At 40.6% G+C, this 11,106-nt stretch overlaps 3 protein-coding genes across 4 annotated transcripts; all 3 read left to right on the forward strand.

The window, feature by feature from the left end:
* The first annotated feature begins 4,391 nt into the window (after positions 1 to 4,391).
* Positions 4,392 to 5,888, forward strand: LOC149624238 (uncharacterized). The gene is made up of 4 exons (XM_089852263.1): positions 4,392 to 4,552; positions 4,704 to 5,183; positions 5,257 to 5,799; positions 5,877 to 5,888. Exons 1-4 carry the CDS (start codon positions 4,418 to 4,420, stop codon positions 5,886 to 5,888), a joined length of 1,170 nt encoding a protein of 389 aa, XP_089708389.1. The 5' UTR covers positions 4,392 to 4,417.
* Positions 5,838 to 7,325, forward strand: LOC149624239 (uncharacterized). Its single transcript, XM_089852190.1, has 3 exons — positions 5,838 to 6,073; positions 6,145 to 6,192; positions 6,586 to 7,325. Exons 1-3 carry the CDS (start codon positions 5,893 to 5,895, stop codon positions 6,966 to 6,968), a joined length of 612 nt encoding a protein of 203 aa, XP_089708316.1. The 5' UTR covers positions 5,838 to 5,892; the 3' UTR covers positions 6,969 to 7,325.
* A 48-nt stretch (positions 7,326 to 7,373) lies between these two features.
* LOC149624240 (uncharacterized) lies at positions 7,374 to 8,701 on the forward strand. 2 transcript variants are annotated; one of them, XM_089852189.1, is made up of 4 exons: positions 7,374 to 7,582; positions 7,655 to 7,880; positions 7,938 to 7,993; positions 8,073 to 8,701. In XM_089852189.1, exons 1-4 carry the CDS (start codon positions 7,457 to 7,459, stop codon positions 8,346 to 8,348), a joined length of 684 nt encoding a protein of 227 aa, XP_089708315.1. In that variant the 5' UTR covers positions 7,374 to 7,456; the 3' UTR covers positions 8,349 to 8,701. The 2 variants fall into 2 exon arrangements, with proteins under 2 accessions (XP_089708315.1, XP_089708314.1); XM_089852188.1 differs by having other exon boundaries at positions 7,655 to 7,993.
* Positions 8,702 to 11,106: the final 2,405 nt, after the last annotated feature.

An 11,106-nucleotide genomic window follows, 5' to 3' on the forward strand; every position in this document is an offset into this window, starting at 1 on the left:
CCAACTAAATATTCTAGTAAATCATCACCTCTCCTGTTGCAGTCAGAACTGCCCCACGTGATGTGATGGGCATTTGCGTCACAGCCAATGATTAATTTGTCCCCTCTCTTTTCACATTGATTGACCAAATTGATCACCTCAATTGTCGGGAGAGAGTCCGCGTCGTGGGCAAAGTATGCAGAGGCAGCCGTGATAGTCAATTGGGCATGCCCAGTGGCCAAGACTAGCTTCACGGCCGCTGTGTCATGGGACGTGTACAGCGGTAGAGAGATACAACAATGATCCCTCCGAACCAGAATTCTCGCCCTAGGTCTAGCAGCAGTATGGTCATAAAATAGTGACCCCGCCGCGTCAAGACCGAGGATTTTGCCATGGCAAATCCACGGTTCTTGTATGAGGGCCAGATCCAGACCCTCTATAGCAAACCTCCTGCAGAGTACAGCAGAGGCCGCCTTACTATGGTGCAGATTGATTTGAATTGCACGTAGCGTCCCCATGGTCCTTAAGAGAGGGGTTCAGAAGGGACCTAGCTACACCTCATCGGTCCTGAGAGGGCTAGTGGCACCTCCCTCCCCCCGACAGGCAAGCTCCCAGTCCCAAGATCCTCCCCTTCATCAGGACCACTAGAACGCACATCGGCTGGATCTCGAAGGGTCCCATCCGATTCTTCCAGTAGGGTTGACTCATCGATGGAAGAACAAGCTTCCGAATGAGCAGCCCCCTCCCCCTCTGTGCCTAGAGCGACACCAGCGAGCTCCACAGCGTGATCCCCCATCTCGTTAGTCCCACCCCCGGCCGTAGACTCGGCTGCAGTGGTTTTGGTGGTTTCCGTGTTCTGAAGGAGTTTGAAGGAACCCTTGTCCACTCCAGTAAAGCCCATGAAACCAGCATTCTTAATGGCTTCCAATGAGGAGCCATCAATGAGCAGTACCCAGTACCGTACGGCCCTGTCCACGTACGTCCGGATGCATTTCCAACGTTCAGTGGCAAAACCTGCATTAAGGGCCTTTAGGCGCCGAAACAGCACCGCCGGCTCTTTGGTAATCTGGTCCTTGGTGCGAAACATTACCTTAAACGGCTTAGGGAGTTCGCTAGCTCTCATTACTGAGAGCACCGCATCCCCCACCACCGAGTAGGCTAAGATTTCCTTCAACCATTCCCCAGTGAACGAATCCTCACAGGAGTATACCAGGGCCCCGGCCGTCAGGCTAAAATTCGCAAGGCGCGGTAGACGGCTCCCCGAAGGTATCCCATCCAGCGCCCCTAGAATCGCTTTCTGGATTGGGCCCACGTCTTCCTCCGTGATGACCGCCTTCGGATAGCCTTTTTTAACAATGGCCATCTTTTCTGCGCTGGCAGCGTCACTATAGGACTTAGCCTTTTTTGCCGCCGACTGCGAGGTGCTGGGCGAGGGAGTCGAGTTCTCCGTTCTAGGCCTCTTCAATTGGGTGCCACGTGCCACCGCACCCCCAGCGGGGGTGGAGGCCGTTTCAAACCCCGATTTGGCCTTTTCCCGAGCAATCTGTCGTTTACGGCGACGTCGCACGGTACGTTTCGAAGCCTTACCAGTCACACGCACCGATAAATTGGCCCGAGTATCGCTGGATACAGGCCCTAGCGTAGTGGTATCAGTGTGGGTTCTGCTCTGAGCAGACCCCTGCACCGTGGGTGTTGTAGTTTTAGAGTTGTTTTTTGATGTGTTATCCATGAGAATCCCGAAAACCGTTCTCCTTTATGATCTATTATTATGTATGCCAATAAGAAATCCATATTTAAATGCAATAAACTTAACTTTAATTTTTAAAATTTTACACTATTAACATAAAATTTATACTGTCCTCGTTCTGGTATACGAAATCAGCGTATAAAAGGCTCTTTTCCAATGCGCACGGACGATGACGGGCTAACGTGTTTCTTTGGTGGTCATAGAGACAGGTGACACGTGCCTCACCTTCCATATCCATGGCCTTTGGACAATCCACGTCATTCAAATTTATGACTTCTTTATTTAAAATATTAAAAAGAAGAAACATTTTTGATAACCCTTGCAATATATACGGACTGCGAACCTGGTACCTAACATGAGACAGCGACGAAGATTATGATAAGGCGTTTCTCCTCGTCCAAAGGAGATTCCTTGTAAATTTCTGGTGATGTAGCTATTGAGTCGTTGTGTAGACGAAGGAAGCGTAGATTGACTATAAGGCGGTAAAAATGTCCATGACACTATTCCTGGAATTTTAGTAACAGTAGCACAACTTAGTTCTTTAACTATCAGATCGCCTGCGAGGTTGCATTTATCGTCCTTCCCGTGTAGATACTCAAAGTCAACTACTACAGATTTCATGTTATCTAGAAGATAGTTTCCTAAATGATGACTCTTCAAATAGTTGGAGTGCGGTTTATATACTTTTCAAAGTCCTTTCACTCAGTATATTAGCTATAGAATATAAATCACATGAGTGGGCTTCACTTTTGGATGAACGATCACCACCAGACGTAAATGTTGTCTCATTCGACTGGTCTAAAGCCTTCGACAGTGTTTGCCACAAACGCCTGGTTATTAAATTGGCAATTTCCGGTATTTCAAGTTCTTTACAACTGTGGCTTGAAGACTTTCTGACGAAACGGTATCAGCGTGTCGTGTACCGAGGAGAGTTTTCTACGTACCGTCTGGTGCGTTCTGGGGTACCCCAAGGTTCCATACTCGGCCCCCTGCTCTTCAACATCTTCGTCGCCGATCTTCCATCTTCCCTAAGTGGCAACTCTTCGATATATCGATACGCTGTTCAAGTGATGATGTCATAGCACTCCAGAAGGACATTGACTCCCTTTTCCAGTGAGGTATCGAAAATAACATTCATCTGAACGTTACGTAGTGTAACTACATCATTTTGAGTCGTAGGTTTAGTCTTCCTCACGCTAGTTATACCTAGTGCTGCGCGAGTACTCGATAAGATTTGAGTACTCGATCGAGTATCGAGCCGAGTACTCGACTCGATACTCGATAAGAGATTTTCTGAGACTCGAAAAAGTTTCGAGTATCAAAAAAGGGTCGATAAATACTCAAACGTGCTTTTGGAAGGCCTTTAACTCTGAAAATGGGATGTAGTAGCTATAAAAATCTACAAGAAAGTCACACTTATTGGTTAACAGACGCAAGTTTAGTCCTTATTGGGTAGTTTAGATCATAATAGCAGCGTAATGTAGTAGGGTTGTTGCTCATAGCTGGTTCAATAGTGGAAGTAAAAGTAATAAAATACATTTAATAGTAACGTTGACTATTATAATTATATTTTATTAATTTATTATTATATTTTTAAGTTCAGCTTAGTAATTTTCGTTTGGGACTTTGCGCGAAGTATAACAATGACTAGTGACTAAGGTGAGGAATGAGATTAAGAAGAAGATATTGATGAGGAATTAGTTTGTTAAATTTAAAGGGAAGAAGACTAAAACTGTCTGGGAATTGTTTTAAGTAGTTGTCGATGATCAAAATTACACTAAATGTCTATTATTAGAGCGATAAATTAACAGAAAGTGCTGAAATACTGCAAAACCAATTCCCAATTACTCGATAAATACTCGAAACAAATTTTCCAACTACTCGATACTCGATTCAAGTACTCGAGACTCGGCTCGATACTCGATAAGGGAAAATTTCAATACTCGAGACTCGACTCGAAACCAAAAATACAAGGCTCGCACAGCCCTAGGAATAATAGATAATGCTATCTTTTTAATTCTAAAATGGATGCCTTCGATTCTTGTTGAGAAACCCATCCATATTATCTAAACATAAACGTCCGAGACTCGAACAAAGAGGGGTTAGCGTAATATAAAAGGGTCAAGGTAAAAATGGGAAGTGAAACAATATTTGAGGATCACCAACATACCTATTCTCTATAGCCTTGTCTCTCAGGAGAAGTAAAAGTGCACTCGTCCCTACCGCCTACTATATTTCCACTGCCTTGTCTAAAACTAGGCCTTGCGATAGGAATAAAAGGGGGGGTGGAAGTTAGGATTTCACAAATGGCACTAGATGTCGCTTTACTGACGTTTGAAACTGGCGGAAAATTTAAAACTATGGGAAATTGTTAGCTACGACCAGAAATTCATGATATAACCCTCCTTCGGAGGGGAAGTATGAAGTTCTCCATAGACCGCATACTAAGAAAAGCGGTGCATCCTTGTCTCACCATAAACCATACCTGTATACTAGCGAATTCTCTCGGGTAGCCTTTTCAAGTAGTCTTTGTAAAAAAAGTAGATCATTTTTTGAGCAGACGATAACTCGACCGACGGGCGACGGCCGCGGGCCCGCGGCCCCGCTATATCGGTTTTTGTCGAGTGTAAGCCTGTAAGGAGTGTTGCGTTGTCGGGACGGATTAACGGAATCGGATTATAGGATATCAAAATGGAAAATAAACTAACGCAGTGCGATTTTACTGTAAAGGACAAGGCAAATAAATTTTGTCAAACACACATAGAGAAAAGAAAAGCACAATGCCTAGGCGAAGGAAATTTAAAACCAAGGAAGAAAATTAAAAAGGTAAATAACATTTTTTAAATAGCCAAGGCTTAAACTAAACTGGAAATTTGCGAGTTGGGACTTGGGACTTGACCCTCGGGAGACTTTTATATTTTGTGTTTGGTGACTTTGATTTAGTACATACTGATTCAAATTATCGTTTTATGTATAGAATGACGAAAGGGTCAGTGTGAAACACTTGAAAGAAGATCACCGTCTCTGCACGGAAGTATCCATAGATTACGTTGAAATTTCAAGCATTGACCCCCCTGAAGTCTCAAGCTCTGACTCCATTGGAGTATTGAACTCTGATATCGAAGAAGTATCCAACACCGATATCTTAGAATTAAATGAAAATGATTCATCTGGTGTATTGAACATCAATTCCCTCGAAGTAGTGACTGAAGAATCCTTAGACATTTCCCCCGAAAAGGTTTGTGATGCTAAATGCGATGAAGCAGCCAAAATACTATTAAACGAAGATTCTTCTAAGACATCGAACCAAGTAACTGTACTTCTATCAAGTGTGGAAAAACGCCAGTATATTATAAACTGGCTGTCATCACAATCTCTTAATAGTGGTGCAATTGTTTATTCTGAGAAACGTTCAACCGAAAGACTGAACTCAAAATTCATGGGCGAACCAAAGGAAGTAACATAATAATATATTATGTGGCTGAAAAGTATATTAACGTTATTATTGTCTTATTGTATAAATGTTTCAGGTTTATCTAAAGGTTACGAGAACAGATATTTTTGTCCCCCAGTTTGGTTGCGAAGCCGTCAAAGTACTCATTAACAGTCTTGGTGAGGCGAGCCTGTTTGTTGTTTTCAATGAATGTGTTAAGAAGGCAAATTTGTTCTCTGACAACGTTTTCGTGGAAAAAGAAGCTTTGGACATTTTCGAATGCCTTTTATCCGAAGCCTTTATTTTGTGTAATGGACTGACTCAAGAAGCCATAGAAACCATACGATTGCACAGTATTACACCAAAGAACGTAGCCAAATATTCTGTGCCTGTCGAACGCATATGTTCGAGTACCTGCTCAGTGTGGTTTAAAAGTGCTCGAAATACTCCTTTAGCCACTTTATCTTCAGGACTGTACTCGTGCAGCCAATGTGCTTATGTATCACGCTACTGCAAGCGATTGTCAAATAGGAAACTACTTGCCAAAATGTCCACCAGGAATAAACAGTCACCATCTTCGCACGTACCTTTAAAATTTGTATCGCCAGAGTCATCCAAAATAAGAAATCGAATTGGCAGAGCAAGAAAGCGACGATTATTTCAAGCCAACACAAAGCTTCGGCAAAAGTGCCAGGAATTAAAAATAAATCTTAGCAGAACTCAGAGTGAAGAAATGACTAAAGTTACATCTGTCATAACCAATAATTACAAAGACATTTTGGACAACATACTTGCGGAAGGTAAGAATGTTAGTGACGAAGTGAAGAAAACGATTCGGAGTGCTTGGAATGAAGATTGTGCTGCTCACCATGCAAAAGATATCGAAGACTTTAAGAGAGATCAACTACATAACCGTAAGTAAAGCAACTAAACCATTTCATTTATGTGTAATTAAATAGAATTAATGTCTAAATGATTTTTCTAGAGGCTGGCCGAAGTGGAAATAGATGGAGTGCCATAACATATCGAATCGGTATGAGTATTTATGTATTCACTTAAACATTGGCCAAGAAGTGATATCTAGCTTATTAGGGAGAAGGTATAAATTCGCCACATTTCTAGCTTTATCTCCAGTCCTAACGTAGGTCCGGAGTTCCCGCCTATAAATTAGAACCAGCATCTCATTGGTTCTTGAAAACTCACGTCAGCGCGACGCGAATGACGAAAATTACGTATTTTCCGGCTGAAGAGAGTCGAAATTGCCCGGCCTCCTTTTACGTCCCTCTTGTATTTTGAAAGGGGGACTGGGACTATGGCGCGCGAATAATTAGGCATCTTATACCTTCTCCCTAATAAACTAGATATCACTTCTTGCATTAGGAAAAAATACAAGGATTGGAATTAATGCGTATGCTTCTAATAATAGCCCAAGCTGTCGCTTGCCGCAGTAAGGCAGCCTATATGGCACTGGCAAGCTTCAAAGTTTTAAAATTACCGTCGTGGAGAAGTATTCAAAGCAAAATGGGTCGTCACTTGGAAGAACCAGGAATTAACCTCGAATATTTAAAACAACAGAAGGAACTGTACGACCACTTTGTTAAGGATCAGCTTGCTAACGGCTTTAAGGAACCCAAAGGGGATGGAATTCTGATATTTGACGAGGTTTCCGTTACTTCCAAGGTGCTTTGGAATAGCAAAAACCACACGCTCATAGGTCTAGCTACAGCTGTAGACCAATTACCAACATTGGACGATGTATTTGCTCAATTTGAAGAGAAAGATATCCCAAAAGCTGCATACATGCTATAGTTCTTATGGAGAGACTTAACCTCTGGTTTCGACATCATTGGCCCATATTTTTCTGCTGAAAAAACAACCGATTCACACTACATAGTAGCATCCTTGTTAGAGACACTAAGAGCTTTCCATCTAGTTGGCTTCAAGGTTTCGGTTCTTTTATGTGATGGAGCCAGCTCTAATCTAAGTTTAATCAAAATGACACAACAGCGCTTCGGAGCTTATGGAATAAAATTCTCAGAAAATGGGGATATTGATGCTTCAGTTGAGCCATGGTTTATGAATCCATTCTTACCAAATGATCGTATCTTTTGGATTATTTGCCCGTCTCATGAGGTATTTCAACAAAGCGATTTTCTAAATCTTGAAATAAATTAAATTCAGTTGAATTTTCGTAACAGATGAAAAGCTTGATTAACGCTTTGTTCGCATCCAAAAAAGGTGGAACAAGGAACTTCAATTTTAATGGCATAAAATTTGGATGGGATCAGATTATAGCGATGAAGGCCCGCGAAGACGAAAGAAGAGATAAACAAATTCCTAGGCTAGTTCCTAAACTTTTACAGAGCTACATTGATCGAGACTCGTGGACGAAATTAAATGTTAAGCCAGCAAAAATTATGCAGGTGTGTAACTCTTGCCGAAAGGTCGGTGTAGGGTAACTTTATGCGGAAATTTTAGAATCAAATAATTTATAGCAAGATGATGTAATGTCCGAAATATACGAATATGCAAATCCTTGTGGTCCACTACCGCCAGATTCAGAAGAAGCTATGGCTACATACAACTACCTCAAGGCACTTAATTTGTTATTTGAAAATGGCATGTTAAGCAAAACGAAAATCCGTCATAAAAACGATACAGCACTTGTAAATATTCGAGAAGGATTTTCCTTTTTCAAGAATTGGCTTCTAAAATTAAAAGGTAAACTAAAACATGCATATGAAACTCCAAATACTAATATATCGATATGTCTGGCAGAAAACAACCCCAATTTTAACTGCATGTATCCAAACAAAGAATTTCTCTCGTGGCAGGTAAACTAATTTAATTCCTCATAACTATCCAATATGAGGTAATCTGTTTTATGTTTAACAATGGTTTGTTTTTCTATAGACATGGGACTTATTACGAGTAATGGTGTATGGGATGGAAGGACTAGTTGATACTTTTTTCAAGAAATATAAAGGGTATTATTTAGCCCCTCTCAGATTGAATGGAAGTGCTGTTGAGAGTTTGTTTTCGCAGTACAAATTTAACGCTAATGGTAAATTATCAAGTGTTAATTTTGCCTGTGCGCGAAAGTCACTTTTAACAAAACGTGATGTTCATGGTCAGCATCACTCTGGTGCTAGCTATAGGAATGAAGCACTCTTAGTTAAAGAAAAATGAAGCTTTAATTGCTGTAAAAACACTTTTAACATAAATAAAGTCTTTAATTGCATTCAAAATCACGAAGATACAGTGGGTTGATTCTTTGCCGCTTTGGACGTTTGTTGTAGTCCTTATCCGAATCTTTCGTTTCTTCATTGGGACTCATTCTCTTTTTAGGTGTTGAAGGAACTGACTTTAACTTTGGGACTAGAGTAGCTTTATTCGAGATTCCCATCGATTTACCTGGTTTTGCCTGGATGTCTGTATCACAGTTGTTATAGCTATCTACCTGTTTAAGATTAACGTTGGGACATATCGTCATTCTTGGCGTTTTAGGAACTTTTTTTGACTTTGGGACTAGAGTAGTTTTGAGATCCTTAGTAATGTCCACTGCTGTTACAACACTGGTCTTCATAACCCCTTCCATCTCATTTTTTGAGATTTGTATAGATTTCCCTGGTTTAACCAAGATGTCTGTATCACAGTTGTTATTGCTATCCGTGTGTATATGATTAACGTTGGGACACATCTTCTTTCTAGGCGTTTTAGGAACTTTTATTGACTTTGGGGCCATGGCAATATTTTGTGCGATGAAGAGATTGCTGGGCAAGTTAGATTTAATCACAACTTGAGTCGTAGAATCCTTTTTAGCCGGCGGGTTTTCAATCGCGTGTGGTGTTATCAACGTATTTGATAATTCTGTGCATTTACTTACAATTGCAAGTGGTTTTTTATTATTTTCAGGCGGTTCTGTGTTGCTTATTGACTACAGTATCCAACAACTTCTGAGTGGCATTTAGTGTATTGGAAGCATCTTGGATTTTCATGTTAGAGTTAGGCTGTTTGGAGGTCTTTTGCGATTTTGAGGTTTTCCTTTGCCCATTTTTTGCAGTTTCTTTGATTTTTTTAGTTGGCTTAAGTTGTTTGGATGTATTTTGAGATTTAGAGGCTTTCCCTTGCCCATCTGATGCAATTGTTGTTTGGTTTGATGCCCTCTTTTTCGACTCTTCTTTGGTGACGGTTTTAATTCTTACACTGATTTGTTTACATTTTGACTTATTATTTGAAAGTTCTTGGGTATTCAGACCATCTGCATTGGATTCAATGAACAACTTATCTCTTAACGAGTTTCCTCCCTTGCTTGGTACTTTTTTCTGCTCGCAAAGCTTCATGTCCCTCGCAGATATGAATTCATTAATTAAGGCATGCGTCATTTTACGTTGCCACACCTTCAAAAAGACTTCATGGTCGGAGTTAGGTCTTGCAACTTTCAGAATTTTATTACAGCATTCGTAAAATACGCCTAATAGGTTAGCATCATCCATAACTTGATCATGAACAACCTGAAAGATATAAAATTAGAGCCAACCACCATCACTGTACAACAAATTCCATTTAGATGTGCTACCTTTATGATATTCCTCCCGTGTTTTTTAACTGATTCTTCGTTTAAAATGGTTCTGATTGACTTGTTAAATGCAAACAAATATGGCAACAAGTTCTTGTGGGGAATAAAATGTCCGCCTCTGTCCCTAATTTTGATTCCAGCAAACTTCAGCTTGCGTTTATCTTCTATACTCATGCGAATGTTCATACAATAGAAGTACAACAATCTGAACTTCTTTTCTTGTTTCTCAGACAACTTGTGCTTCTTCCTAAATATAACTTTCCTCTTTGCGACCCTCCAAATCTCTCCAATACATCCACCGCCCACAGATAGTAATGATCGAAGAAAGATATCGTCATGGTGTTTTGTTTGTACACAGGTTTCACTGTCCTGTTTGCACCGGCCAGGCAAAGAATTCTTGAAAAATGTAAATGCTTCAAAAGCATATATGTGCAAAAGCTGGATAAGATCATAATCCTCGGCTTCAGAATTATCCAAATACAATTTAAATTCATTCAAGTGGTTAGGTACAGCCGTATACCAATCCAGCAGGAAAACGGTACATTTCTCGGTGTTTGTTTTTAACCTCTTTTTAAGTTTATCTTGACTATTTGCAACGTTTCGGACATTACGGTGCAAGTTTAGAAATGTTAACCCAAAACTTTCAAGTAATTTTGGTACCTTTGAACATTTATCGATGAGGTTGCCTTGTTCAGATTGCAAAGGCTGGTTTGTAAACTTGCAATGAAGTTCTTGAAGCAGTATATTTGGTATCTTTTTTATAAAGCGACGCCGACAAATTTCAAGCGAACACTCTCTGATTGCTTCTTCTAGTTGTGATAATGGATAAATTTCCATTATTAAGCCAAATCACTGGCCTAACCGTCTTACAAGAACAAACCAACCACACCAACAAATCAAACAAATAAACATGAAAAGAAATTCTAGCAGACGACAGATAATAATGTAAAGCGGTCGCGGACTTCTCTTTTCTGACACGGCACTTCTTTTATGGGAGTAAAAAGTTCTGTCTGCTTCCGCGGTGCTGCGCGACGGGACAAGGATGCACCGCGTATTTTGCTTATCTGGATACTTCCCCTCCGAAGGAGGGTTATATCATGAATTTCTGCTACGACGAAGTGTAATCTGCTAAGTTCGTCTCGAAAGCAAAAAACCGGTCAATAAATCGGTTCATGATGCTGAACGGTTTCCGAGTTCGAAAAATACTAGTTTAAATTTGGTGTATGTTTTGACACGTGTCAATGGCGTCTGCATGGAAATTTCAACCCATCACAGCCCTTAAGTTTTTCCCAAAAACTGCCACTGCCAATGAAATACCTTAAGTTTGATTTGGATTGCCCAGTGAGCGAGCTTAGGAGAGATAGGAGG

The sequence above is a fragment of the Phalangium opilio genome, unplaced genomic scaffold, assembly GCF_054372755.1.
Source record: "Phalangium opilio isolate 3A_F unplaced genomic scaffold, DU_Popi_V2 ptg000106l_1, whole genome shotgun sequence".
Classification (NCBI taxonomy): Eukaryota; Metazoa; Arthropoda; class Arachnida; order Opiliones; family Phalangiidae; genus Phalangium; species Phalangium opilio.